Source organism: Pseudoliparis swirei, chromosome 23, assembly GCF_029220125.1.
Source record: "Pseudoliparis swirei isolate HS2019 ecotype Mariana Trench chromosome 23, NWPU_hadal_v1, whole genome shotgun sequence".
Lineage (NCBI taxonomy): Eukaryota > Metazoa > Chordata > Actinopteri > Perciformes > Liparidae > Pseudoliparis > Pseudoliparis swirei.
In genome coordinates this window covers 6,971,639-6,998,219 of record NC_079410.1, presented here as the reverse complement: position 1 = coordinate 6,998,219, position 26,581 = coordinate 6,971,639, and the positions used below count along the sequence as shown (strand labels likewise).

Here is a 26,581-nt window from a genome sequence, read left to right as displayed (position 1 = left end):
TTGTAAGACATAAATTACTATTTAACACATCACTACTCTTCAATATTCTCTTAACATGAACTTATCGGTGTGATTGAGGAATAGTTGTCTTAATGTACTCAGTAGAACATTATAAAGGCTATTAAATTCAATGCGTCCAATAAATCGGCACTGGATGAAGGTCAGCGGAATATAAGATAAATTAACTGAATATCGTATCCATTCACTCTCACTTTAGTGTATGAGATTCCCGTAAAAGATACAATTACTGTATCGTTTCATTTAAAAATTATTAACACGTAATAGGATCATTTATCTCAGAAATACATAATTCCGAATTGTATAGTCATGTAATGAAAGGCATGTTCATTATATATATGTATAAATAAAGTAGAGTTAGATCAGGTGACCTGGTCATTTGACCTTCATTTTAAAGGAAATAATTCATTTAAAATAACATATAATATTATTCCTGAATATTTATATTATCTCATTACGCATTAATTCAATTCTATCTTCAATAATTTTCACAACTTATAGACATTACTTATCTATATGAACAGTTTTGCACCTCGGTCTCCACAGGAGAGTGCTACCCATGTAGATCAAGAAGCTGGACTCGATCTGGTCTGAACGACAACGCGATAAGAATCAAATATCAGGATCTTATTACGATCAAAATTACATTAACAGATACATTCAACTATCTGAAGTAAAATCTTTCATAATAACGTTTTTGTACAGAGTTATACAATGGTATTGTATTATATGTTAACTTAGTTTTAGTACGTACAGGACAAACAATAAAACCTACTTACAGTTATTATATACTTCATTACGCTAATCATCAAAGTGTTTTACTCGATTTTGGTTATCACAAATGAACTTTTACAATTTCCGGCATAAAGTCAAAATGCCGGCTAGGGACTTTAAATCAGTTTCTTTGAATTTTAATATAAAAAAATATCATTAATTCAAATAATTCAGAAGATAAATTTTATCCTTTACGATTAGTAAGACTTAATAAAGCATAGTTTATGTTGAATTAATTTTTATCACAGTTAAAGAAAAAAATATTGTATATATGATATATTACTATTTATTTCCGTAGTGTTTGAATAAAGTAATTACCAAGATAAAGTTTGCAGTTAATGACTTAAACTGAAATAACCAGTTGTTATTGGACACAATGAAAATTTGTTAAAGTCACATCTGATATGACAGGTAAACTAGCCTTTAATAAACATAAAGACAGGTATTATTTATACAGAATTTCAAGCAGTTACTTAATTATGCAATGCATATGGAGAAAGTAACTTGCAAATTATACGATGAGTTCATAGTTGACTAATATACACAGATGGAAAGCAGTCTAAGATTGCGAGCTCCGACAGATTAAAGCTATGCTGCACATGAGTTCTTACGTCTTTCTGTAATACATTACATGCATTAACACAATTCCTGGCAATGCTTGACGAGATTGACTCAAATAAGTATAACATTGTGCCAAGCAAGTTTAAGATACTAAATAGTTTTTGTCAAAATATTATAACAGCATATTAACGCCTCCTTAATGAAAAGGGAAGTTTTCAATTCTGTGTTTTTTTTGTTTCTGTACCAACCAATAATCGTGCAATTTCCATTGAAAGCTCAGAATTTTTATCTGACGTGTTTTAACGTAAGTCGTTACGTAAACTTTCTAGTTTACAATTGCATCACAATCCTAGATATTATAATGATCATTGTATCAGATTTGTCGATGCACTTAATGTTTGACAGACGTGAATACTTCATTGACAAGCAGGTATTACATATATAAATTTTTGAACCAAGTCAATGAAACTATATGCCGATGATGGTATTCGACGTGTGTTTTATTGATCCGTAATTCACAGTCTGAGTTAAACCCTCAAAGCAACATACAGTCATTTAGTCAATTCTTGCTAACTAATGCATCAACCTTGTTCTATCTACGTTGCTATCAATGCTTCATACTGGATTTAGCGTGGTATGCCCGCTGTCTGAACTGTTAGCATGAACGGTAATTTCCGCAATTGCCCCCGCATAATATGACAAGCTAACGATTCCAGCTCGACATTGCACTGTTACAGTGCGCTTGTGTGTTTTCGGGTGCCTCTGACTTTGCCAACATAAATCCTTCAGATATCGTGCATGACTGGAAGACTAAGTGCGGCTCGTCTTCGCTGCCCCTTCCGCCTCGGTTTGGCCGTCCACACTTTACGATCGTGTTCTCTGCTGTAAGAAACGACTCAGTTCTGTCTCCTCGTCCTCTCGCATGCAACGTCGCCTGAGTCTGCACCGGCCAGCGTCTGCACTCCTCTGGATCCGACATGGCTAACCAGATTGACTTGCGTTTACGTGGTTTAACGGCTTTTCGTCTCCTTTACCGCTTATTTCCGCCACAGATTCCCATTTGTTTAGCAAAACCGAGTCACTCGTCTGCCTTCGTGTCGGCGTGCTGTTGCCACTCTACCTGTGCTTAGGAGTCCGAGCAGATGTCCACTCGTGTATCTCGACCAAAGCGAGCACCCAATGCATTGGATTAACATGTTGTTGTTTCTACCTGTTGTGACTTTCGTCAACGTTTATGTTGCCCTTCTCGAGTTCTTGGAGTCGCAACTTCAAACACGCTGCGGTCCCACTAAAGAGGGCCTTTCTGTTGTGTTTGCTTATAAAACTTCCGCTGCAGTCTGCGTGCCCCAGGGATTAAAATTTTTACAATGGCCTTTCTTGTTGAAAGTTCTTAAAAAGACATAGGTAAAGTAATTGTAAAATCCCAGTTCACGGCTATGAGTCAAGAAGTTAGATTATTTTTGAAAGTGTAGATAGCAGAAGACGTCGATGCGTCGTAACGCCGATGTCAACACTAATTCATGATGATTACTGAACACACTTATCTCTGTGGAAACGTAGATCTATGCAATTGGAATGTGTCATAGTAGAAGATTAATAAAAACAAGAGTAATGAGACCTTTCAAAGTTTTCGTGTGAATCTAGATATGATTGGAAAGTTTAGAAGACTAGTTTAAATGGATAACTCACGACAGTAGAATATGGTAAGGTTCAGTTGTTCACATTGCTCCTACAAGAGTCACATGAAGCACTAGGGCGTATTGGTACCAGATTATCAAGGGGCACATCATACTCTCTTTAAACCTTAACGTATGGATTCAGCCTATAAATGTATGATTATAACCGAAAAACGGTGATAGAACGGGCTCGCAAACCCGTACTTTCAACAAAAACCAGAAATAATTTCAAAATAATCTAAATTGTTCGTGAATCCATAATGTAATTACAACATAAACTTATAAAAACAACTGCTACTAACCAACCCTGATAATTCCATCACCCAAAATGCTAATACAATCCCTAAACTTATTTCACATAAATTATTAAATCACTTAATTATCAGCTAAATAAATTAATCGACTCGTTACATAAATCAATTAACATGCTTCAGTTATAAAAATCAACAGAGTTGTTTGCAAAATTCATAGGTTTTCAGTCATCATAATATTATGAACGACTTAATATAATGAAACCACAGTGCAGCTGATAATAAGCCACATGTCCAAGGTCTCTGACACCCTGGCCTTCTGCGACAGGAGACACATAGTGTCTGGTTCCCTGACCGCGAAGGATGGAGAATAAATGGCTTCTGCCATCTTGAGCTTGAGAAAGAGGCCGTTGATAGCTTCTCTCTCCTTGCGGAGTTGAAATCCCAAGATGCTTGCCGTCCATGCCGACGTGAGGCTGAAGCACTAAACCTTGATTCCTCTGTGCTTCTGAACCCAGATGCTCCTGGTGATCGATTCCCAACACACCTGACAAATCCCGAGTGGATCCACAGTTCGGGCCTCGCTGATTCTGTTGGATGGATGAATCGTAGTCTCTTGCACTCTGGACCCGAGAGGGATCCGGACGGCTGGCGTGGTCTCTGACTAGAGGCAGCTGCTGTCTGACTCCTAGTTCGGCCAGTGTGGCTCCGTGGCTCGCTGCGCCGCTTCTTTCCAAGACCATAGGATCATAACCGTCTCCTCTTTGTGCTGGTAATAAAGCCAGACTCAGACCTTTACTGTGTTTATCAAGAGGTGTCAAAGGTCCAAGACTTGATGACTTGACCAATCGATCAAGGCTTTTCATCTCTCTTTCATGTGGCAGCACAGGTCTAAAGCCAGCTTCTTTATGCAAATGGGGATGAGTTGGGACATCGCCTCTCCTCATGTTGGGCATTTCAGCTCCAAGAGTTCTGTCTCCATACGAGGGACCAGATGCTCTGCTCTTTACGCTCTTCAGATCTTGAACAGCTTGGCCCAGATTGGCCAGCTGAGGTCCACCCAAATCTGCTGCGGACACACCTGGCAGAGAAATATCATGATGCACTCACGACGTCTTGGTTGTGCAGAGACAACAGTGTTTCTTTGAGGGTCTACTGTATTTCATTAGACGTGTGTATAAGAGCATTCAATGCAATTAACACATCATCCGTCGTATAAGCAGTACTCAAATGGAGAGAACGCAAGACCGAACGGAGATGAGGAAACATCCATTATGGTCTGAAATCAGTCCGGCGTCAGAGGACAGAGTCATCACCATAATTAGAAACGACATAGAGCTGAAGCCACACGTCGACAGGACACTCATGGCGCTTCTCACTGAGTCAGAGCAATGACATCAACACATGACACCCCAAATTGTTGAACTGCCATAAAACCACAGCAGTGTTACAGAACAAGAAAAAAGACACCACGGACTCATCAGTGTGTGTCGAAGACAACTGATAATTAAAAGCTTATTAAAACACTGAACGGGGATGAAGGCGGAAACCTACAGTGCACGGCAAAAAGTTTTAAAAGTGAAAGATTATTTGCAGTTTTACTCTGACTTTTCTTGAAAACTACATGCATTACCCACTTACTGGCAAGCACAACTGTGACCACAATAATCTAATATATTTTATACATCTTCTGATCCCACTAATTGGTCTCATTTGAATATTTAGTTTTGTCCCCATGTAATTCAATAAGTGAGCCAAATGCTGGGTAAGATTCTAGCAAAAAACAGCTTTCATAACATCAGAATATTACCGTTATCTTACTGTAATCAAGTAATTAGTGTGTATTTAGTTTGCATAACCTATTCCAGCACGAAGTACTCTCCGAGATGGGGAACTCATGCAACATGCAACATGGATGAACACTGATGGACGAACAGTCAAACATCAGACCTGCTGTGCACACAACATGAAAACAGAGGAGCCGATGACAACAGTACAGCATGGGACTTCAAGCAAACACCAAGTTAGCACGAACTCGACGTCAGTGACTCACGAGACACCGGTTCCACAGAGGTTACAGACGAATACGAGACACAACGAAGACAGACACAGACTGACAAACACCGCGCGCTGCTGCGGGGACGGCTTTACCAGGTTTGTGTTCCTTAGCCTTCTGTCCAGTGGGATACCCAAGTCCAATTCCTAATGATAGCAGACAGGGGGGCTGTGAATGATTTCACTCAACATGCTAACGTACAGAGACACCCAGCCCTGCACTGTGAATAAACCAGAACTGGCCCTCACTAATTTGACTTGGAGCCCCCTGCCACCGATCGTTTTCGTTCATACACTCACACAGAAACTCATTAGCTTCTTTGAGATGAAGCAATGCAGATCACAGTGAGAAGAACACCTGTATTTCTCACCTGTATCGTCTTTCCAACTTCCACTAATGGGTTGAAGTTGAGCGTTGGCCTATCTGATGTTAACTGGAGCCATCTATGGGCCATTATGTGACGCGACGTGCCTATTCAGTACCCGACGTGGATATTTCTTGTGGGCTTTTTTAATTTTTCTAAAATAATAGTATTATAATAATTTTAAAAAGTCAGAGTTACACTTTTTTGTTTTGATTTCACCCCTCATTTGGGATGGATGCCAGGGCCCAGCTGTGGGCTGGACAGATCTACAGTCTTAACCCTCCTGTTACCTTTACATTTACTAACATATTTTATCCAGCAATTAAAACCTCCAGAAAATTATTAGAATTAATATTGTTTCCCAAGTTTAAGTGTGAGGTACTTTATGTTTGTTTGTTGACTACCTAAATAGCCCTTTAAATATATAAAAAAGTTGATATTTCTTATATGTTTGACACAGTGAAAAACAGCCTGGGGTCAAATTGACCCGAAAGAACACCGACATTAAACATTGAATGGGGTCAAATTGACCCGAAAGGTAACAGGAGGGTTAAAGCATCTGTATACTGGCAGATAAAAGGCCCTCAGTTCAGTGGAACAAGACACATGTAATATTAAAGAAAGCTGTTGGGCATGGTTTTGTAAGACTACTCCGCGACCTTTAAATGTGATAATAAATAATCTTTATTACCACAATGTTTTCTGTGCAATCTGGAGAACCTGTTTTTATCCATAACTGACAGCTTAAGTGTGTGTGCGTGGCAGGAGCGATGGTTTGGAACATAAGAAATAGACCCTCCGGCATACAAATTTGAGCTGAATGGACAAAGTAATTGGTTCTGCGGTAAGACCAGATTTATCACTTACCTGGTCTGGCTCCATGATAGCCCATGCCGGCCCCATATCCTGGCAAGAAAACAAAAAGCCAGGTTCAGAGGACGTGGAGCAAATCTGTAACTCTGACAAGCACCCCGATGACATCACTAGTGCTCTGGGCTTTATTTCTTCTGTCTTACAAGGACAGATCTGTTTTTCTTCTTAAGACGCAATATGCCCCTTATATCACATCCACCGACAATGACAGAGTGCCACTTAGTGAAGATGTATCACACAAACAAGCAGAGGGTTTACAGAGAGTGCAATTCACTGGGCATACTCTCATTCGGGGACATAAGGACATCATGATCACTCACCTGGTAGAGTACCGAGATCACCGCCATACACTGGAAAGTCACAAAAACACAGAGTTGTATTAACAAAGATTTATGATGCAAGATTAATGGATGCAAGACACACACACAGAGACACGTAATAATATAGAAACTTGATCTACATCGTATATCAAGTGGATTATAAAGTTATAAACTCTAGATGTGTCAGTCTTACCACGTTTCCCTCCATGTCCAAGACCCAGTCCATTTGTAAGTCCAGTCCCCATTCCCATGCCCAACTGTGCACCTGTATTCACATGATGTCATGTTAAAATTGTGCCTTTATTAATAAACTTGGTTCATTATGTACACTACCGTTCAAAAGTTTGAGGTCACCCAGACAATTTCGTGTCTTCCAGGAAAAATCACACTTTTATTTATCAAATGGATATAAAATGTAGTCAAGACATTGACAAGGTTAGAAATAATGATTAATATTTGAAGTATTAACTTTGTTCTCCAAACTTCAAGCTCAATGGAAGGCCAGTTGTATAGCTTATATCACCAGCATAACTGTTTTCAGCTGTGCTAACATAATTGCATAAGGGTTTTCTAATCAGACATTAGTCTTCTAAGGCGATTAGCAAACACAATGTACCATTAGACACTGGAGTGATAGTTGATGGAAATGGGCCTCTATACACCTATGGAGATATTTCATTAGAAACCAGACACTTCCACCTAGAATAGTCATTTACCACATTAACAATGTATAGTGTGTATTTTTGATTAATTTAATGTTATCTTTATTGAAAAAACAGTGCTTTTCTTTGAAAAATAAAGAAATTTCTAAGTGACCCCAAACTTTTGAACGGTAGTGTACATGGAGCAGATCAGTAATCAGCAACTGGTGTTTAGGGGGATAATGACAGGCAGGTAGGCTGTGAGAGCTTGACACGCGGTTATATTGACGTACCGTAGGCTCCCTGGGCTCCGTAGGCTCTCTGGGCTCCGTAGCCTCCCTGGGCTCCGTAGGCTCTCTGGGCTCCGTAGGCTCCCTGGGCTCCGTATCCACCTTGCCTCATGCCGGCTCTACCTCCATATCCGAGAGCTCTGTAACCTTCTGTGAAAACAATCAAACACACGTAATTCACATTGTTGTTCAGCAGCAGTCAAACAGTATCATCATTCAGACTTTAGATGCAGAGATTGTTTCTCTGCATCTGGACTGGAGGTGGCAATTTACCAAAAAGGATAGAAAGCACTCTCTTAACCCTCCTGTTACCTTTACATTTACTAACATATTTTACCCTCGGGGTCAATTTGACCCCAGCAATTAAAACCTCCAGGAAATTATTAGAATTAATATTGTTTACCAAGTTTAAGTGTGAGGTACTTTATGTTTGTTTGTTGACTACTTAAATAGCCCTTTAAATATATTAAAAAGTTGATATTTCTTATATGTTTGACACAGTGAAAAAAAGCCTGGGGTCAAATTGACCCCAAAGAACACCGACATTAAACATTGAATGGGGTCAAATTGACCCTAAAGGTAACAGGAGGGTTAAAAGGTGTAATGGTCATTCATGAAAAAAGAAGGTGTGCATCTGATTTTAACCCTGCCTCTGAGAATGGATTTGGCCTTGAGACGACTTACCAGCACCAAGGTGAGCCGCTGGATAACGACCAACTGAGATTTGAAAAAAAGAATAGCATGAACATTACTCATCTGAAGGGAAAGTATTACTATGTGCAGGAAGTTAATCAGAAAGTTGAACATACTTCCAGTCTTCATTGCTTTGGTGCCATATCGGCTCCCCAGTGCTCCAAGGGCAGCGGCAACTGAGAACACGTACAGAGAGAAACACTCGATGGTTTCATGACATCATTTAATGTCCGTCAGCTGTGTGTTAGTATTAGTCTGAAATTGAAGCAATAATTTGAACCCTCGGGAGAGTCTTTTAAATATGTCTAGTATGTAACTAATCTCACATCTGTAAATGCTACAACATACAGATGTACATCTGTATACGGTGGAGAACACACAACACCAGTGGTACATTTAATAAGTTAACACATGACAAAGAATATGACTGTGCTCTTTTTTTGTTCTCCTGGCTTATCTGTAAATCTAAAGATCTGCACAGATGACAATACACACAAAATTAGTCGGTCAAGGTGCTATTCATGTGACACTAGTTTGTCTAATTCAATATACGGGTTCTTGAGTTATTCGTGAACCAATTGGTGTAACAGTAGTGGTTAATGCACGCTAAGAAAACCACTGACCTCCAGGTCGTACTCCAACGCCAACACCTGACAAAAAAACAAACAGACAGACAGGAGAAGAGGAGACGGACATAAATAGTTTTTAAAAAATGTTTGTTGTCTTTTTTTTAGCAGTTAATAATAGGCAAAGTAATAAAAAAACACAACATATGTGTATGAAACAGTTACAAACATTTAAAGGAAAATTTGAGACGTACCTCGAGCTGGCAGCCCTCTCCCCCAGGATACAGTTTGAGGTCTAACTCCTACAAAAATATATTAAAACTCTATCATTGTACAACTGTTGGCAGTTTCATCTTTATATTTATTTTCAAATACACCAACAAATAGTCATTTAAAATGTTTCCAAACAGCTCATGCAGTATACAACAGACTAATTTCCTTAATAAACTTAAATCAAATAATTAAATAGAAGTACACAACATAATTATGAAACTTATAGAAAAAGACACAATACAGATATTAACTCTACATCCACTGCATGGAAATTATTATAATGAAGCATGCACGACGTGGTGTAAATACATACTTCATATTTATAACTCAATTATTTATATCCTACAATGATATATTTTTGCTGCAGGAGATAAATCAAATAATTTCTCTCCTCAGTAAAGCGTCAAATTTGCTGACTTGACATATTTTTCAACATAACTGCCGTGGAGTGTCAGTAATTAATAAATTTTTTTGATTTACCTTCCAGCTTTACTAACTACTTGAACCCTATCCCCAATAAGTATGAGAAAGATGACAATAGTTTAAAATACTGAGTATTAAAAATGCCACTAGTGTGTCATGAGTGCTGCCACCAGACCTGGCAACCCACAGGCGAGGAGAGGAACAGATATCCTTTGATGGAAACAGAGGATGAGACAAATTGGAGCGACTGTGCTGAGTCCGTCTGTTCTTCTCACGTTCGGTTGTCAAATTTGGCTTCCCCTCTGCCCCCTTTTCATCGCATCCTTTGATTCAAAGAAATTAGATCACGGAAACCGCAGTGACTCACTGATGCTGAGGCCCGCGGAGTCAGTGGTATTTTTGTCTGTCCCTCTGTCTCACAGACATGATATTTAACAAGTGAGTGAGAGTGAATCCCTGGAAATCCATCAGAGCATCCTGCCTCTTAAAATTATTAATTTGTATCATCACGACAGCCACAACCCATCAATACTAATCCTATGAATGCAACGAAGATTTAACTAAATGTATTAAAAGTGTGTGCAGAGGCAACCAGACGTTGCTTTGCATTTTTGACAGAAGTCATTTTTGTTTAACTTGAATAAATATTGTAGCAATATTATCATTTTAAACCTGCTGATTGTATCCTTCTCAACCAATAAGCCAATTAGGATATTACACAAAAGTGTAAAGTATCCATAATAAACTTTAAACGCCATCGGATACAATTCAATATTTTAAGTGATGAATTTTGACTAATTAACACGAGACACCATCAGGAGGAGGAATTTATAAGAACTTTATTTTTTAACAACAGATGGTGTTAAATACCCAATTATGTTAAAAAAATAATTTCAGAACTAAAGAAAACCGTTTATCAAGCTGTGATTTCTGTTTACCGCCAATGTTCAATCTTTAATTGTGAAAAGCTGTATAGTTTTTCTTACCGCTTTGCAGAGTTTGCTGAGCCAACCAGAGAACCAGCGAGGTCTGGAGCAGCGCTCGGACCAGCATGATGGAGGAGATCACGAATCACTGAGCAGCACTGAAGGAGAGCAGAGGGACCAGCTGATGGACAGATGAACGGAGAGGTGGACACTTAAAGCACCACGACTCCTGATGTCTTATATACAGTACTCTGTTTGATACACCCCTACTGCCCAGTGCTGCCCAGTCCTGCCCTCTGTGTGCACACACACACACACACACACACACACACACACACACGTTTGATTGAGCAAAGCCAAAGGCCCATTTTGGCCTATTTCCATGAGTTGAAAATGCACACCTACACGGTGTGCAAACTTACATTTCCTCCCTTTAAGCTCATGGTCAACATTCACATTTTTCTTCAAGTCTGTATTTTTTGGGGTATAGATCAACTGCTTTTCTGCACAGTAACACGTGTGAAGAAGTATCAACTGGGTTAAACACTCAAGAGGGGACGTTGTATTTGCTGTAGAGACGGTGATAAAGAGCAAACATCCACAAGGCTGTGTGTAAAGTCAAAGCGTCGATGATTCAACCGTGTATTTGCCACATACACACGTAATGTGTGCGGTGAAATGCAACTCGCTTGCTCCAAAGAAAAATGCACAGATACTATTTTTTTGTGAAGTACAAATGTGCAGAGCAGAGCGAAGGAGACGATGATGATAATGAGCTGGAGAGAGGATCAGTGGACAGGTAACCCTCCTGTAAGCGTGAGGAAAAACAAGCTTCATCTTAGTCTGTGTTGGGATCGTGGCTACGTCTGTGGCTTCATGAGCTTACTCATGCTGCTTCTGCACTTTCTAGAAGTCCTGCACGGTGGAGAGTACCGTAGACCCGACGGTACATTCTGCCACACACTCTGTTTGGGGATCGGCGCTTCAGCAGAGCAGTTCCCCGACCAGTTGGCGAAGCCCTCTGTGAGGATTCTCTCCACAGCGCCACAGTAGAAGGCCCTAAAGCTCATGCAACAGGGTTTTCTCCAAAAGGACATTCTTGCAAAAGCATCCGGAGCAGCAATTAGCAGCTCTAGGGCAAGATGAACGTGAACACTCGCAACGGAACAGGCGTTCATCAATAATACACTCGCGGAACAAATGAACATGAAGACAGATGTGGTGAACTCGGCCCTCCGCCAAACAAACTCACCTGCGTCATACGCGGGTTTTCTTGGGATTCGTTAATGAAGTAAACATTATTCTTCCTACAAACAAGAAGGATAAACAAAAGGAGACAGCAAACAGATTATGTGATGGCGAAATTATCCCGGTGAAATTTGTAGATTGCTCAGTCAACATCATTTTGTATTTGTGTTGTGTGTTCTGTTAGTGAAAAGCATGCAATTAACAAGTAAACACACACAAACACACGGTTTCAACCTCCATTTCAAGGACTTTCCATCGTTTTCCACAGAAGGACTTCATTGCACTCTGACTTGAAGCAGGCAGTCAGCTGTCATGAGGCTCTTTGGGGAAACACGTCTGTTGAGACTGAGTGCACGGAGCCCGTTGTGGCCTCTGGGATCCACCTCATATTCTATAGCGTGGGAGGTCCCTTGAACAACAGACGTTTCTTAATCTAACGTTTACGTTCATGTCTCGACCTCAGGCTCAGCAGCACTCAATGCAAACGTCTGACTGGAGAACCACAAACGACGGTCACGCTTTGTTCATTGTTTTTATGCCAGCTGAGGAAAACTAGAGTCACACGGGGAGACCACCACATCGTCTCCCCTGGTGGTACCGAGCGCAAGACAATGACATAACCCACGTCTGACTCACGACTCCCTCGCCCATGATCCACTTCTAAACATGTATCTGCCCGCACATTTTAGACGTGCCTATTTAAATAAACTGAATATCTGAACTATTAGGAGTGTGTACATTTTTCAAGATGAGATGTCAAAGCCGTAAAAGTAAGAGCGGATTGTTGTGAGAGGAAGAGCAGACAATGGTGTCTTTACAGGACAGTTAGCGCAGTGTCTGCGGAGGCACATCTGGATGGCAGTTCCACTGTGGTCTGTCATGTTAGAAACACTGTGTGCCCCAGTATACACATAACAATTACATTCAGAGTATCCTCATGTGTCCTTTAAGGGCAAAAGAGAAGAAAAATACCTTGATTATTTACATCAAGACAAAATTTTGTATTACAAGTTTTCTAAAGTTAAACCATCCAGTGCGTCCATTAGAATCCAGATGCATGATACAGCTCAGTACAACTAACCGGTTACGGTTGCAGGGGAGTCCATTGTTTCCTTCCCTCTAAAAATAACCAAAATGTTCCACAGAACGAGCAAAATATGGGAATAAACACAGACTGCATAGTCAAAACCTCATGTCGAACAAGGCAGCAACACCTGCCCTGATTACATCATCAGTCAATCAAGCATCTCAAAATGCATCTCGTGCCACTTGGTGGACAAAAGTGTAATGACAAATAATCTCAATTTGAAGACTTGCTCAACAATTTAAATCTGGGGAAATTATCAATGTCAGTCTTGATAAATAAACTCTGAAATAATTTGAGTCTGTATATACAGGACTGTCTCAGAAAATTAGAATATTGTGATAAAGTTCTTTATTTTCTGTAATGCAATTAAAAAAACAAAAATGTCATGCATTCTGGATTCATTACAAATCAACTGAAATATTGCAAGCCTTTTATTCTTTTAATATTGCTGATTGTGGCTTACAGCTTAAGAAAACTCAAATATCCTATCTCTAAATATTAGAATATCATGAAAAAGTATACTAGTAGGGTATTAAACAAATCACTTGAATCGTCTAATTAACTCGAAACACCTGGAAACACATTTTCAAATGTTTGATTTTGTTTTGCTGTTATAAATCTTTTTTAACTTGGTCTGAGGAAATATTCAAATTTTATGAGATAGGATTTTAGAGTTTTCTTAAGCTGTAAGCCATAATCAGCAATATTAAAAGAATAAAAGGCTTGCAATATTTCAGTTGATTTGTAATGAATCCAGAATGCATGACATTTTTGTTTTTTTTATTGCATTACAGAAAATAAAGAACTTTATCACAATATTCTAATTTTCTGAGACAGTCCTGTATACATATATATATTTAGTCTCGAGACTGGACCACTTGTGTTTATTTGTGGTTTTACGCTACTCTTCTTTTTTTGGTAAACTTCTTGTTGCCTAGTTACGTAGCTCAGTTTTTGGTCTCTTCCAATTCCCGACAGAAACATTTGGTTCCTCAGCTGTCAGATGCTCCAGATTGGTGCTGGGCAGCTTTCAGCTTCTTCTTTTTGCTGAATTACAGCTGCTTGTTGACTACAAAGATTATGAGAACAGTGATATTGAACCACAACAGTAAAGTTGCCAGCTGGGGAAAAAAAACTAAACAATGAGCTGAAGAATGCCATAAATTGTGAAGAATTTTACATATAGTATTGATTATAGCTCCTTCAAACCGTCTTCTGACTGCCACTATTAATGCACACTAGCAGCCAGTCAGTGTTACATTTGCACGGACACACTGAAAATAAAAAAAACACCTCCAGCTATTCACATAAAACTTGCAAGTTATACTTAAGCAAAGTTAACATCAACACTGCAGACAAGTGGTGAGTCTGCACGGGAGTTTTTACTGAGTAACGTCGGCCCTCGATCGCTTCAAACCCAGCGCTGCCTCAGTGAGACTACCGATGGTGGATTGTGACTCCTTTGTAGTCTGCAGCAGGTCCCAGTCCCACAACCCGAGGCATGATTCCAGTGAGTACACGTGTGTTTACGACAGTCCTATGTTGCATAAACAAGAATTCAACCACGGTTTAAAAAGTCATTACAGGTGTAGATGCCTGGTTTTAAAAGCCTGGTTGTACTTCTTCTTTTTTTTTAAACATCCTGGAATAGTCTGTTGAAAAGGTCTCTGAAGAAAAGGTCTTTATCCAAAAGCGGCACAACGTCATCGAAGAGTTCAGATGCGAGCTGCTCTGAAGTGACGGCAGGAATATGGTAGCCAAGTGTCCAGCAAAGAGAAAAAGACATAAAGATGGGAGAGACTGTTACAACTGGCAGCTTTCACCTCTGTCCTACATCACACACACTTACTGCATTGCACACAAACAACAGCTGTCTTTCTCCGGGCATGAACACAGACAGGCGTTGTGTGGGTGTCTGGGGATGTTGAGGAGGGTAAACTCAGCTTAACTCTTTTTTCACTTTCAGAACGGACGACTTAAAATCGCTCACGCTGTAAATCAATGAAGTCGCGTCAAACTGATTGTGAGAGGATGCAGTCAGGAAAAATATATATATAAACTTTTGGAAGTATATATTTCTGTATTTACACATCATCACGCGTCCACTTTGCGGTGTTGAGTCTGCAGAGTTTCCTCCGGCTGCTGCACCCACTGACGGGAAGGCTGCTCTTCATCGGGTTCAGGTAGAAACATTGTTGAATAGGATCAGTCGGTCTGAGGCCGTCCATCACCCATCCAACCAGAAGGCTGCTGCCGGAGAGATGTTATACGATACAATAAAACGGGAAACATGTCATTCATTTATTTTATTGTATAAATTCAAAGAAGAAGAAAAAACTAATTAACCCTTGTGTTGCCTTCGGGTCATTTTGACCCGATTCAATATTTTAAAAAAGAAAATAATTTAAATTTAAAAAACACTATACAATATATTTATATTATTTCTCATGTAATTATTATTATTATTATTTATTTCTCATTTAATTATAATTATTTCTCATGCTTACAAATTGCAACATGTGTGGTTACAACTTATAAAAGACTATTTATCTAAATAAATGTGTGCGGGTTGGAGTCCAGCTGCACACCTGCACGCCTCCGTGCTCTGGACCCTTCAGGATGAGATGGCGCTGCCCACAGTAACACCAGAGTGAGACATTCAGACCGGCTGACATCACTCCGGGCTCCGGCTGCTGTTTGCTCTGCAGCCTGAAGCCGCCCAGACAGACTCCACAGAGGCATTCATATTATATCGGGGGAAATCAATAATTAACATTCAACAGAAAATATGACATTCACACTTGAGTCTACGTGTGAAGATATTTAATGCTAGATATTGCATTATGCATAATTGAATCCTTTCAGGAGTTCATCAACCTGGAGCCTAGTTTAGATACTTTATACGCTATTGGGTAGATTAGTAGTGAATTACTAGTATCTTGTGTTTTTATGTAAAACGTGACTAAAACTGTCAGATTAATGGGATTAAACTAACCTCTGACATGTCTCATATCTCATTAAACTGCCTTTTTAACACTACAGGTTCTTCTCTGCAGGTAAATCAGCTAAAATGTAAACTTTTATTTTACAGGCAGTAAGGAGCCCAACACATGAGAGGCTAAAGGTGCGTTTAGGGACAGTGTGTTCAAAGCAACGCTTCTCCATCTGGTTGACAGTTTATTTCAAGGTAAACAAAAAACAAAAAAAACAATAAATCCCTTTTACTTGACATTCTTTTACATAAAGTCACATTTCTATCCAGCCAAGGCATTAAAAGTTCTTATCCATTTTTATCTACGATTTAATTTGTGTGGTTTATTCACATCGAGATTTACAAATGTGCAAAAAATTCAAACTTGTTTAATGGCACAGTGCAGGCCAGAACAATTTACATATACCTGTACATTATTTACAGTTATAAATATAACTTTTATTCCAGTAAATGTTGCCAAGAAGATGTAAATTACTCAGAAGTAATTAAATGGGCTTTATTGCTTCAATTGGGACTACAGATGAAAAATAGCCTCTTGGCTGACTGGCACATTTACTGAAATGTTTTTATTAATGTGCACTGTCCCTTATTAAATAAACCCAGTAAAAAAAAAAAAGATATATATATATATATATATTTAATTTCCAGATAGCAGTGTTTATCTAATCTTAATACCAAAAGGACTTATAACAGAGGAGTAATAACTTTAAAAAATGTAAATAGACAGATAGTGATTAGTCGGCTTCGTGACGCACAACTAAGCCTCACTGAACTTAAAGATGGAAGTTAAGAAAGACAATATTATTTCATGAATGGGGAATATTCAGCCCTCTGCTCTCGTTACAGTCTTGGTAATGCAGGCTGAATGTGCTACGCAGCACCGACACGCTCCTCTTCCCCTGTCCTCTTCTTCACATACCAGCCTTTGCACTTGTCCAAATATAAACCAAGTTTCTTGGCGCATGGACAGTTTGAAACGGGGAGGAGTCTGACACCCTGAGTTGAGCTCAGGACAGACTGAAGGCCAAACAAGCAAGAAGAGAAGAAAATCAAAGTAGTGTGGAGCTTTCCAGAAAAATAAGAGGATATTAAAGCATATTGTATACTGCCTGCCTGAAGAAAAGTAAGTTTTTGACAGATTTTCTTGTATTTTAATTATTTTTAACTACTCAATACACACCACCAGCAGGCCCAGCCTCAACCGCCCGCTGCCGTTTGATTGCAGAGGGCCATACGACTTCAAATGACTCCATGTGTGGTGTTTAACCCTCCTGTTTCCTTCACATTTACTAACATATTTACCCTCGGGGTCAATTTGACCCCAGCAATTAAAACCTCCAGAAAATTATTAGAATTAATATTGTTTTCCCCAAGTTTAAGTGTGAGGTACTTTATGTTTGTTTGTTGACGACCTAAATAGCCCTTTAAATATATAAAAAAGTTGATATTTACCTTCGCATTGAAAATGCGGAAGGTTATGTTTTGATCGACGTGTATTTATTTATTTATTTATTTGTATGCGTGTTATTCGCAAAACTCAAAAAGTATTGAACCGAATCGCATGAAATTTGGTGGGATGATTGGTTATTATCCGGGGACCAGTTGATTAGATTTTGGGATCGATCGGGTCAAAGTTCAAGGTCAAAGGTCATGAACAGGTCAAAATCTTCTTTTTACCATAGCACGGTCAATTTTTATCCAATTGGCATGCAACTAATGCCAACATGTTCATAATTCAATGCACAATCTTGTGATATGCGAAGGTATGCGCTCTACCGAGTGCCCGTTCTAGTTCTTATATGTTTGACACAGTGAAAAACAGCCTGGGGTCAAATTGACCCCAAAGAACACCGACATTAAACATTGAATGGAGTCAAATTGACCCTAAAGGTAACAGGAGGGTTAAATAGCCGTGTATTATTATTTCAACATTGTTCTGTTCCGTTTTTGCCTCACAGTAAAGCTTATGAAGGCTGCCTTAACATGCCAATAAAGAATAAATAAACTGTTTGTCATATACTCTGGTGCATAACATTGAACTTTAATGCAAAGGAGTCTCAATCTTTCGCTTTGCTCCCTCTCCGCCTCTCGAGATGTTTGCGTCTCCAGCTGCTTTGGCCGCTCGGCGGGTGCTTGCGGCTGCGTCGGCTCCGAACCACGAGGGAGGAGGTCAGTGTGTCTCTGCTGTTGCCCTCAAAATGCATCAACACCTCCAGATTCAGAGCTTCTGCACCTCGGAGTCTTGTCATGAACAGTAGCCGAGCGTCTGCAGCGCTGGCCGGCAGCCATCCTGCACCTCTACTTGGCGAACAATCAGGAATCTTATTTTACGACCGATGTGGACTCTGTAGACGAGAGACAGCGGCTATAATCGTATCGTCTTCCTTTCCCACCACGTCTTATTTCACGCTTCCGTCATGCACTTCCACTCATTGTGTTTTCCACAGCAAAAACCTGGAAGATACTGACCTTCGTTCTGGCCTTACCTGGTGTTGCCGTCTGCATTGCCAACGTCTACCTGAAGATGCAGGCGCACTCCCACGAACAGCCAGAATTTGTGCCATATCCTCACCTGTGTATCCGCACCAAGGCGAGTCCCACTCCCAGATTTGCATTGAGATTAATCAGGGTGTTTGTTTGTTTTTTCTTCCTGTTGTTGACTTTTTCGTCAACGTTTATATATTTGTCCTTCCAGAGATTCCCCTGGGGAGATGGAAACCACAGTCTGTTCCACAACGCGCACACCAACGCACTGCCTGGCGGCTTCGAGGGGTCCCACCACTGAGAGCATCGGCCACATTTCTCAGTTGTGTGTTGCTGCTTGTATAAAACTTCCGTCTGCAGTGTACTTGGCTTAAGTGTACCGACCGAGGGGCCGCCTAACATTGATAAAACCACTTTGTGCTGTATTACAATGAGCGCCTTTTCTTTTGTTTTGACCTTAACGTGTCTTTTTTAAATATCGACACTAGGGGTCGGCACAGTCGCAATTGTTAAAATCCTGCAGTTCAGGTCCCTCAGAGATCCAAAGAAGAGGCTGGTGATATTTTAAATGTTTTAGAAAGTGTAGAGCGCTGAAGAGACGGCGGGTTTTTGTCAGCCAACCCAGAGGTTAGCATCGCAAGTAAATATTTCTATATGATTATTGAATCAAATAATCTCTGTGGCGAACGAACGTTTTATGATTTCTTTTTAAGCGAGAATACGATCGTCAGAAGTAGAAAGTTGACGTTAAGCTGTAAACAAACACTACGAGTCACATGACTGACCTCTTCCACAACAGCCTTTCCTCTTCGTGTGAAATCTAGCATCCATCTGCAAGTTGGAAAGTTTTAGTAAGCATAGTTTATAAAAACTAAGAGATAACTCACGAGGACAACGGCAGAGTAGTGAGTAGGAGTTTCAATGTTTGGTTTGATGACGTAATGTCGCTGACATCCTCACGAGACGGGTTTCTACTGGCACATCTTACGTCGTGGAAGAACACTCGTAAAGTTTGTGTTAACCACGGACCTTAGTTCACAATAAAGGAAAAGGCAGGGGACCATCCGAGTCATCACGGCTCGTCCTCTTGAGACCATGAACCTCGACTAACTTGTATGGCAGTTCAGCCAATAGCTGGTTTCACGATGTTGTGTAATTGAATACTATAACCGAGTGAAAACCGCGGTGCAGTCAGATTACTGGGGTCCTTCTGCAAACCCACATTTCAACAACAAGAAGCCAAAAGCAAAGTGATGTTCCAACAATATATTCAGTGGCATAAATTCATGAGACAGTTGGAATCCTTACATTGTATATCTGCTAATCCATAATATCTCTATGTACAAAATAAACAACTGGCTACTAGACCAACCCTGATAATTCCAGTACTTCCAGCTAAATGACACTCATCAAATCCATCTTAAGACTTTTTCCACGCAAAAAAATAATAATTACAATGCAACTGTCATTAGTAAATTATAATACAATTATGTCATGCCGGGACGGGCTACAGTTTACATCAAAACTCAATTGAAACTATGCTTCCAGCTTATGAAAATAAATCAACAGGCAGTTCTGTTATCGCTCAAGAAATTCATACAGGTTTTTTAGGTCATCATAATGTTGTTGCAACCTGCACCTTCCAGATACTAAATGAAAACGACTACAGTGTCAAGCTGATAATAAGCCCCACAGTCGACTCTCACTTCACTTTCATGCCACACAACCCAACAACTTTTCTCAATATTCCCCTCCTCGTTCAGCTCAGAGCTGCTGTGGCCAGACTTAGTAGATCCCGTTTCAGGGTCTCCGTACAGTCGGCCTCTCTGGCAAGTCTGCGGAGACAAACCCCGGCAAGGGAGGAGGACACGAAGGGCCGAGGGCAGTCCTGACAACCCAGCAGCAGAGACACGCAGGCCCGACCCAGTGCTGGGTAGCTGTACCGCTGGGAAAACCAGTACATCTGGGGGAGGAGAGCGGCCAGGGGCCCACCTCCTCCACCTCCTCCACCTCCTCCTGAGGAAGAAAGGGAGTCCTGAGCTGCTGATTTCAGACGCTGTGCTGAACTTTTCAAGTTCTTTGGTCTTGACCTCAACTCCCCTGGAGCAAGTGGTTTGTCCACCACTGATCTGGAAACTGGAGTGGCCCTTTTGATTGTCTTATGATCCGAAGTTGTATCGAGTCCTCCGCTGGCCGCCTGAACCGTTCCAGAGGTTTTGTTTCCGAGTGTCTGGTGCTGGGAACTATTTGGTTTCTTTGTCTGTCCCGGTGGATTTTCAGTTTGCGCCTCAAAACCAGTCAACTCTAACTCGGATGTTCGAGTCGCCAGGTTCTCCTCAGCAGACTCGGTGCATTCATGGTCCATTTTAGACACGGCCTTCTCGGCTTTGTCCAGTGTGGGAGCTGATGCAGCTCGGCTAGCAGGGCGGGTGGAGCAGGACAGGAGTAGAGACACGCAGAGACCCTCCAACTCTCTCTGCAACTCAGGTACCAAAAACCGGCACGCTCCAATCATCATCTCGCCTAAAGCAGTTTTCTGGAAATCAAAGTCTTCTCTTGAGCAATCCCCTCGCCCTCTTTGGCAGAACCCAAGTCCTTCAAGGATTAATTTGTCCAGGATCGGACACTGACCTCTCCGCTCTGCTTCTTCGCCTTCCCTGGTCGTCCCTGTGTCCTCGGTGAGGCGGCATCCATGCAGGTAGTGCAGCACTGGCAGCAGCATACCTGCGCTGACATCTTTGATGCGGATGGCTTCTTCCACTTTGCCCTGAGCTTCTCCAAATCCGCCTCTCAACAGAGCCCAGAAGTATTGAGAGCCGACCCCGTCCGACCCCTCCTCCCCGGCTACTGCCTCCCTGTTGGCTCGGACCTGAATCCCATCGTCCAGCAACAAGAGGAGGTCAAAGGTCGAGACGCCGTAGGGACAGGTGTCGACCAGACGAGGCCTTTTCGAGGGAGGGGGTGACATCTTGTCAATTTTACTGACTGACTGCGTTATGACTGGACTTGGATGTTTTTTGTCCAGCTCCATTTTGATGCCAACAGCCAGCGTGGACAGGCATTCAATCAGGAGAGAGGAGAACAGCAGGTGGAGCTGAGAAGTCAGGCCTGAATGCGAAGAATGAAACCAATCAGAAAGAAACTTCCCACCTTCAGCGGGGTGGTATTCATCCACATCATCGGCACCAAGAAGCTGCAGAGCCAAGAGCAGCCCCCCGCTGTCCAGAAGAAGTTTCTTCAACAAGGACTTGTTGCTGTTAGAGAGAAAAGAAAAAGAAAGATCATACATGATCACTTATTCTGGATTAACTATAACGACCTAAATTAATCAGCGCACAGCAAATACAAAACCATTCACTTACTAATATATATATATATATATATATATATATATATATTCATCTGTATCCAAATGGCTGCTATTTTCACCAGATTATTTTACCAATAAATGTGATTTTAAATACTAAATTTTTTTTTTTTTTAATCCTATGACATTCCAGTCGTTACATTTACAGATTGTCAGTTACTGAACTCATATTCATATTGATCTACTACTCACCTGCTGATTAATGGCAGAGACAACGCACAGTTGATCTTGTCGGACTCGGAGCCGGACAGCATCACGTGGGCAACAACCCCGGAGCCAAATCCAGACTCGCACTGGACACGCAGATTATTAAGAAGAGCGAAACCTGCAGAGACAGTCAGTGCAACATTGTAAACTGCTGTTGTATGAAATTCAAAATAATCCAATTTTTTATTTACTTATAGAAAATCTGGTTCGAGAGTTATTTATGTAGGGATGCACCGAATTGATACGCCAGATCTGTAAAGAGATGAATTGTATCACCTCTGTCGTAGCTAAAGGATGACATCATAAATTGAGGTATCTGGACCAGAAAGTTGGATAGTTGCATCCCTCCTCAAAATAATTCATCTCAATGATTTAAACAATAATCTACTAGTAAAACAACATTAATACAATGTGAACTATATTTAACATTTATAAGGCAATGGTTTGTGCTTTCACTGCTTGTTAAAAAAAACAGTTACAGGGGTTATGGGTCAAATGGTTGTTCTAAAGTTGCTGTGTTGCAGATGAAGGATCTTTATCTCACCAAGCTGTTTAACTTTGGCTTTCACTCGGTCCGTCTGCCTCTCCTCTCCCTGAAATCCTCCCCCTCTCTGGCAGAGATGGTGGCGGATCAGCGCGACCGAGCCGGTTCGGACCAGCGCCTGCAAACAGTTGGGGTTGCAGCTCAGCCTGCAAAGCATCCGGAAGCACCTGCTGCTGGGGTCCTGGTGCTGGGTGAGGTAGTAGAGCAAGCCGGACATGACGCCGGCGCTGATCAGAGCGGCGCTCGGGTCGGTGGCGTGAGAGAAGCGCGACAGCAGCAGCAGGATGGGCGACTCGGGCGTCCAGGGCTCAGGGTGGTAGGGGTGGCTGTAAGGCATCTGGCGGGGCACTGACGGAGGGGTATCAAGAGTGACTTTGGTCAAACAGGCTGCCGCATGAGGACGCTGCTGCCTCCTTCGGTGAGGGGATGAGAACTTTGAGGGAGAGACGGGTGTTTGGGGGGTTTTAATGGGAGAGGAGAGAGTGGAAGAGCCGGGCTGGGTTTGCGGTGTGAGCACAGTGCAAGGTGGAGGACTAGATGGAGGCGGATCAGTGATTTTATATGAGGAGGAGAGTCGGGGCTGGACCGAAAAGGACACAGGGGAAGGCTGAGCAGCCTTTTTAGAAGAAGAGGCCGTAGGGTTGGATGGAGAAGAGTTTTTAAGAGACGAAAGGGAATCGGGGTTTGGAGAGGAGGTTTGAGGGGATGAAGACGGTGGGATCTGAAGACTCCCCCATTCTCCTTCGACACCAGAGGAATCCAGCAGCTCCTCCTCTGAAGAGATCAATCCCTCAGACACCAACCAGGACCTGACGGGAGAGAAAGAAAGCATGAAGATAAACAATAGAAACTAGTTGAATCAAATTCACTGGGAATACAGATAAACCAATGCTTTGAAATATCCATACCTGAGACTTAAAAAGCTGGATGAACCTTGCTCCTTTCCCGCTTCCTCCTTCTTGCAGCCCTCGGGGGGGAAGTCAAAGGAGTCGAAACATGATGAGGGCAGGAGCTCGGTGGGAGACATGCTGGAGGAGAGGCTCACGTCCATCTTCTCGGCAGATTGTTCCTCGCCTCGGGTGAGCTCCACCAGTCGTGCCACAAGCAGAGGGACCAGCCCTAACTCTTGCAGCTGGTCCATGGCAGATTCATCAAACACAAAGTCGACACAGGCCAGGATGGTGAGTCTGGAAAGGGGATGACTCTGATGGGCAGCCAGGAAGCCAATCAGCACCTCCAATCCACTGCTCTCCTTCACCTTGGCGCGGTTGACCGCCTCCTTGCAGCACAAGCACAGCGCCTTGAGGAAGACTCCAGACTTCAGGGGCTCCCTCTTGACCTCCTCAGTGAACTTCTGAATGACCCCCAGTGACCCCACGAAGGGGCGAAGGCACCCCTGGGAGCACATGTTGGCCAGCGTTTTCAGTGCGAGCTCCTCAAAAGATTCATCACACTGCCCCGACGCCATGACACCGAGCTGAGCGAGGACTCCAGAACGGGACACCTCCCTGGCACATTCAACCCCACAGCCGCGGGTCAGCTCGTGGATGGTCCTGAGCACCGCCCGCCTCAGCCCCACGGGGTATTCTGGAGCGATGAGCGGGGCCAGAGCCGTTAAGGTCCCCTGGGTGAGCAGCGATAGGCGGTTAGAGTGCGTATCCGAGAGGTAGAGCAGAGCCCGAGCGGCCGACTGAGCGCACTCCAGTTTAGGACAGGGCTCTTTGGGCGGGGCAGCAGTGGGCGAGGACGGGCCGGGAGAAAGAGAAACACACAGGAGAAGAAGAGGAACACCACCTGGAAGAAGTCAAAGAGAAATAATAAAGATAGGATGGTTTTGAATCTGTGGGCAAATAATAAATCTACACGAAAACATTTCATAGATCATATCAACAGTTTCTGTGAATAGACATTTCCTATTTTTGGCACATGTGACCTTAATTCTTATGAAGAGATGACGACACATTTAGACCTCGATATGTTTATGTCCATAGGTTCAGTCTATTCACTGATAATGCATAATAATAACATTAATAATAATAATAATATTTTCGCAATTGATTAATTGTTGATTAATTCTAAGACTAATCAATTGACAGAGTCATTAACCAATTAAAAGAAAATTAGTAACACACGATGTGTAATGCTGGTATTTAACCATATATACTAGTACATCTAAAAATATGAACATGCAAGATACATTCTTCTTTAACTATCGTAGCACAAATATTGATAAGCCGTCCATTTGTCCACATGTGAATCATTGCAATCACTACTATAAAAATTTTTTTTAAAATATCCCCCTCCAGTACATTTCAAGCAGCATCTTAAATAAGTAATACATCCTGAAAATGTACAATTATGTTTGACATTTAAGACTAACCAGCCGAGTGGATGAGAGCAGAGCTCTCTGGATCCATGGCCAAGTTTCCCAAAGCCCGGGCTGCTCGGTTCTGGACGGTCTCCAGGGTCATATTTTTCTTCAGGATCTCCACTGTGTCAGACAAGAATTGTTTTAAGATTACATGCAATTAAATGTGAAAGACAAATATTGTGGCAAAAGTTTTTTTTTTAAAGTCATTATTCTAAGTTTAATACCTTATAAGAAAGTAAATGATCACTTACCTACGATATTTATTCCATTAAGCTTACGGACCTATAGTGGCAGACATGTCAAATGTGTCAAATGGGTGCTTTAATAATAAATAACAGAGAACATCTTCTTCGTTATTCCTTTTATCTCACCTGGATGCGTGTCTGCAGCTCAGTGCAGCAGTTTGCTAGGATGCTCAGAGCCAGGTCCAGGGTTTTCCTGGAGCACTCGGGGTTTTTGAGCAGGTCCAACAGGGGCCGGAGACCCCCTTGGGTTCTGAATCGGGCAATGCCAGCCTTGTCCCCCTTGATATGCTGCGTCCGGATAGCGACCAGGGCTCGCCACTGAGAGACCCTGGACCTCTTGTCCCCCTCTTTGCCTCCGCCTGAGTCCGCCTTGCCATGCCCCTGAGGTTCAGCCCCTGGTCCAGGTTTAGACAGGTGAGCCAGGCACCACGTCAAAGAAGACTCTGGTGATGATGGGTGACCCTCTCGAGATCGTTTCCCGTCACCTTGCACCGGTGACGCAGCCATGGCCTCTCTGCCTGACGAGGCTCCGGGTTCAATTATCTTAATTGTCCTCCTCTCAATTGAGACAGATACTATTCCCTCTGTGGAGCATCACTGGATGCGCACAGTGTAACACTGAGAAATTGAAAACCATGTCCTTTCACTTTAAATTGTTAGCTTCTTAACGCAACTTAGGCTCTTCGCGAGTTCATTCATAAATATTCTTTTTAAGTTTCGCAAAATAACATTGTGGCGTGATCAGAAAACTACAGATTTCATGAAAAAAGGAAAGTCGTACCACCTGACACCGCGGACGCTGATGGGAGATGGAGTTCCAACAGCTCCGGTCCACTCCCTAAAGAAACAGGCCTACATCGTAAGAAGGCCGAACAAACGTTATTCTACGTGGGAGACATGTATTATCTCAATGGAACATATTTTTACACATCAAATGGCGGATTAAAGCTCTAATTGATCAATGTTTTGTTACCACTGGCCGAATAATTTTTGTGGAACAAAATGCAATCGCCTGCGTTAGCCGCTAACGCCATCTTTAGCCAAACAACAAAACAGGGGCGGTCGAGGGAGGGAGCAGGGAGTGAAGAGGTGGGCCGGTGAGATATACGCTGGGACTTGTAGTTTAAAACGTCACTGCCTGTCAACTGCCCTCGTATATTTACTTCCTTTAAAAAACTACATTCCCCAAGGCAACGATAAATAGTCGTTTGTCGTGATCTATTCGCAACGTTTATGGATTGTAGTTTATCCGGTGCACCAGAGTACCCAAAAGACAGCTTGTAACAACTAAAACGGACTACACATCCCGAGCTGCTAAATAACGTTGTTAT

At 41.9% G+C, this 26,581-nt stretch overlaps 3 protein-coding genes across 3 annotated transcripts; 1 reads left to right on the top strand and 2 right to left on the bottom strand.

The window, feature by feature from the left end:
- Positions 1-3,071: 3,071 nt before the first annotated feature.
- On the bottom strand, positions 3,072-12,320 carry LOC130188514 (fibroin heavy chain). The gene is made up of 14 exons (XM_056406903.1): positions 11,958-12,320; positions 10,766-10,863; positions 9,338-9,385; positions 9,141-9,167; positions 8,634-8,693; positions 8,509-8,541; positions 7,828-7,974; positions 7,087-7,158; positions 6,894-6,923; positions 6,568-6,606; positions 5,432-5,482; positions 4,218-4,361; positions 3,828-4,049; positions 3,072-3,082 (listed from the first exon to the last, which is right to left on the bottom strand). The coding sequence occupies exons 2-14, from the start codon at positions 10,830-10,832 to the stop codon at positions 3,072-3,074; spliced, it is 951 nt and encodes a 316-aa protein (XP_056262878.1). The 5' UTR covers positions 10,833-10,863; positions 11,958-12,320.
- A 4,707-nt stretch (positions 12,321-17,027) lies between these two features.
- On the top strand, positions 17,028-18,947 carry LOC130188718 (cytochrome c oxidase subunit 6A, mitochondrial). Its single transcript, XM_056407186.1, has 4 exons — positions 17,028-17,155; positions 18,126-18,201; positions 18,480-18,622; positions 18,728-18,947. Exons 2-4 carry the CDS (start codon positions 18,126-18,128, stop codon positions 18,815-18,817), a joined length of 309 nt encoding a protein of 102 aa, XP_056263161.1. The 5' UTR covers positions 17,028-17,155; the 3' UTR covers positions 18,818-18,947.
- An 820-nt stretch (positions 18,948-19,767) lies between these two features.
- Positions 19,768-26,254, bottom strand: armc5 (armadillo repeat containing 5). The gene is made up of 7 exons (XM_056407182.1): positions 25,377-26,254; positions 25,257-25,287; positions 25,015-25,125; positions 23,543-24,428; positions 22,635-23,443; positions 22,076-22,208; positions 19,768-21,770 (listed from the first exon to the last, which is right to left on the bottom strand). Exons 1-7 carry the CDS (start codon positions 25,755-25,757, stop codon positions 20,276-20,278), a joined length of 3,846 nt encoding a protein of 1,281 aa, XP_056263157.1. The 5' UTR covers positions 25,758-26,254; the 3' UTR covers positions 19,768-20,275.
- Positions 26,255-26,581: the final 327 nt, after the last annotated feature.

Bases quoted from the DNA above. Each gene is read 5' to 3' on its own strand.
- LOC130188514 (XM_056406903.1), bottom strand. From the start codon at position 10,832: ATGCTGGTCCGAGCGCTGCTCCAGACCTCGCTGGTTCTCTGGTTGGCT. The intron at 9,386-10,765 runs GTAAGAAAAACT...ATATTTTTGTAG, and splicing joins TCAGCAAACTCTGCAAAGCG to GAGTTAGACCTCAAACTGTA. The intron at 7,975-8,508 runs GTAAGTCGTCTC...TTGTTTTCACAG, and splicing joins AGCGGCTCACCTTGGTGCTG to AAGGTTACAGAGCTCTCGGA.
- LOC130188718 (XM_056407186.1), top strand. From the start codon at position 18,126: ATGTTTGCGTCTCCAGCTGCTTTGGCCGCTCGGCGGGTGCTTGCGGCT. The intron at 18,202-18,479 runs GTCAGTGTGTCT...TGTTTTCCACAG, and splicing joins TCCGAACCACGAGGGAGGAG to CAAAAACCTGGAAGATACTG. The intron at 18,623-18,727 runs GCGAGTCCCACT...TTGTCCTTCCAG, and splicing joins ACCTGTGTATCCGCACCAAG to AGATTCCCCTGGGGAGATGG.
- armc5 (XM_056407182.1), bottom strand. From the start codon at position 25,757: ATGGCTGCGTCACCGGTGCAAGGTGACGGGAAACGATCTCGAGAGGGT. The intron at 24,429-25,014 runs GTTAGTCTTAAA...GACTTCTTCCAG, and splicing joins TGCTCTCATCCACTCGGCTG to GTGGTGTTCCTCTTCTTCTC. The intron at 23,444-23,542 runs GTATGGATATTT...CTCTCCCGTCAG, and splicing joins TCCAGCTTTTTAAGTCTCAG to GTCCTGGTTGGTGTCTGAGG.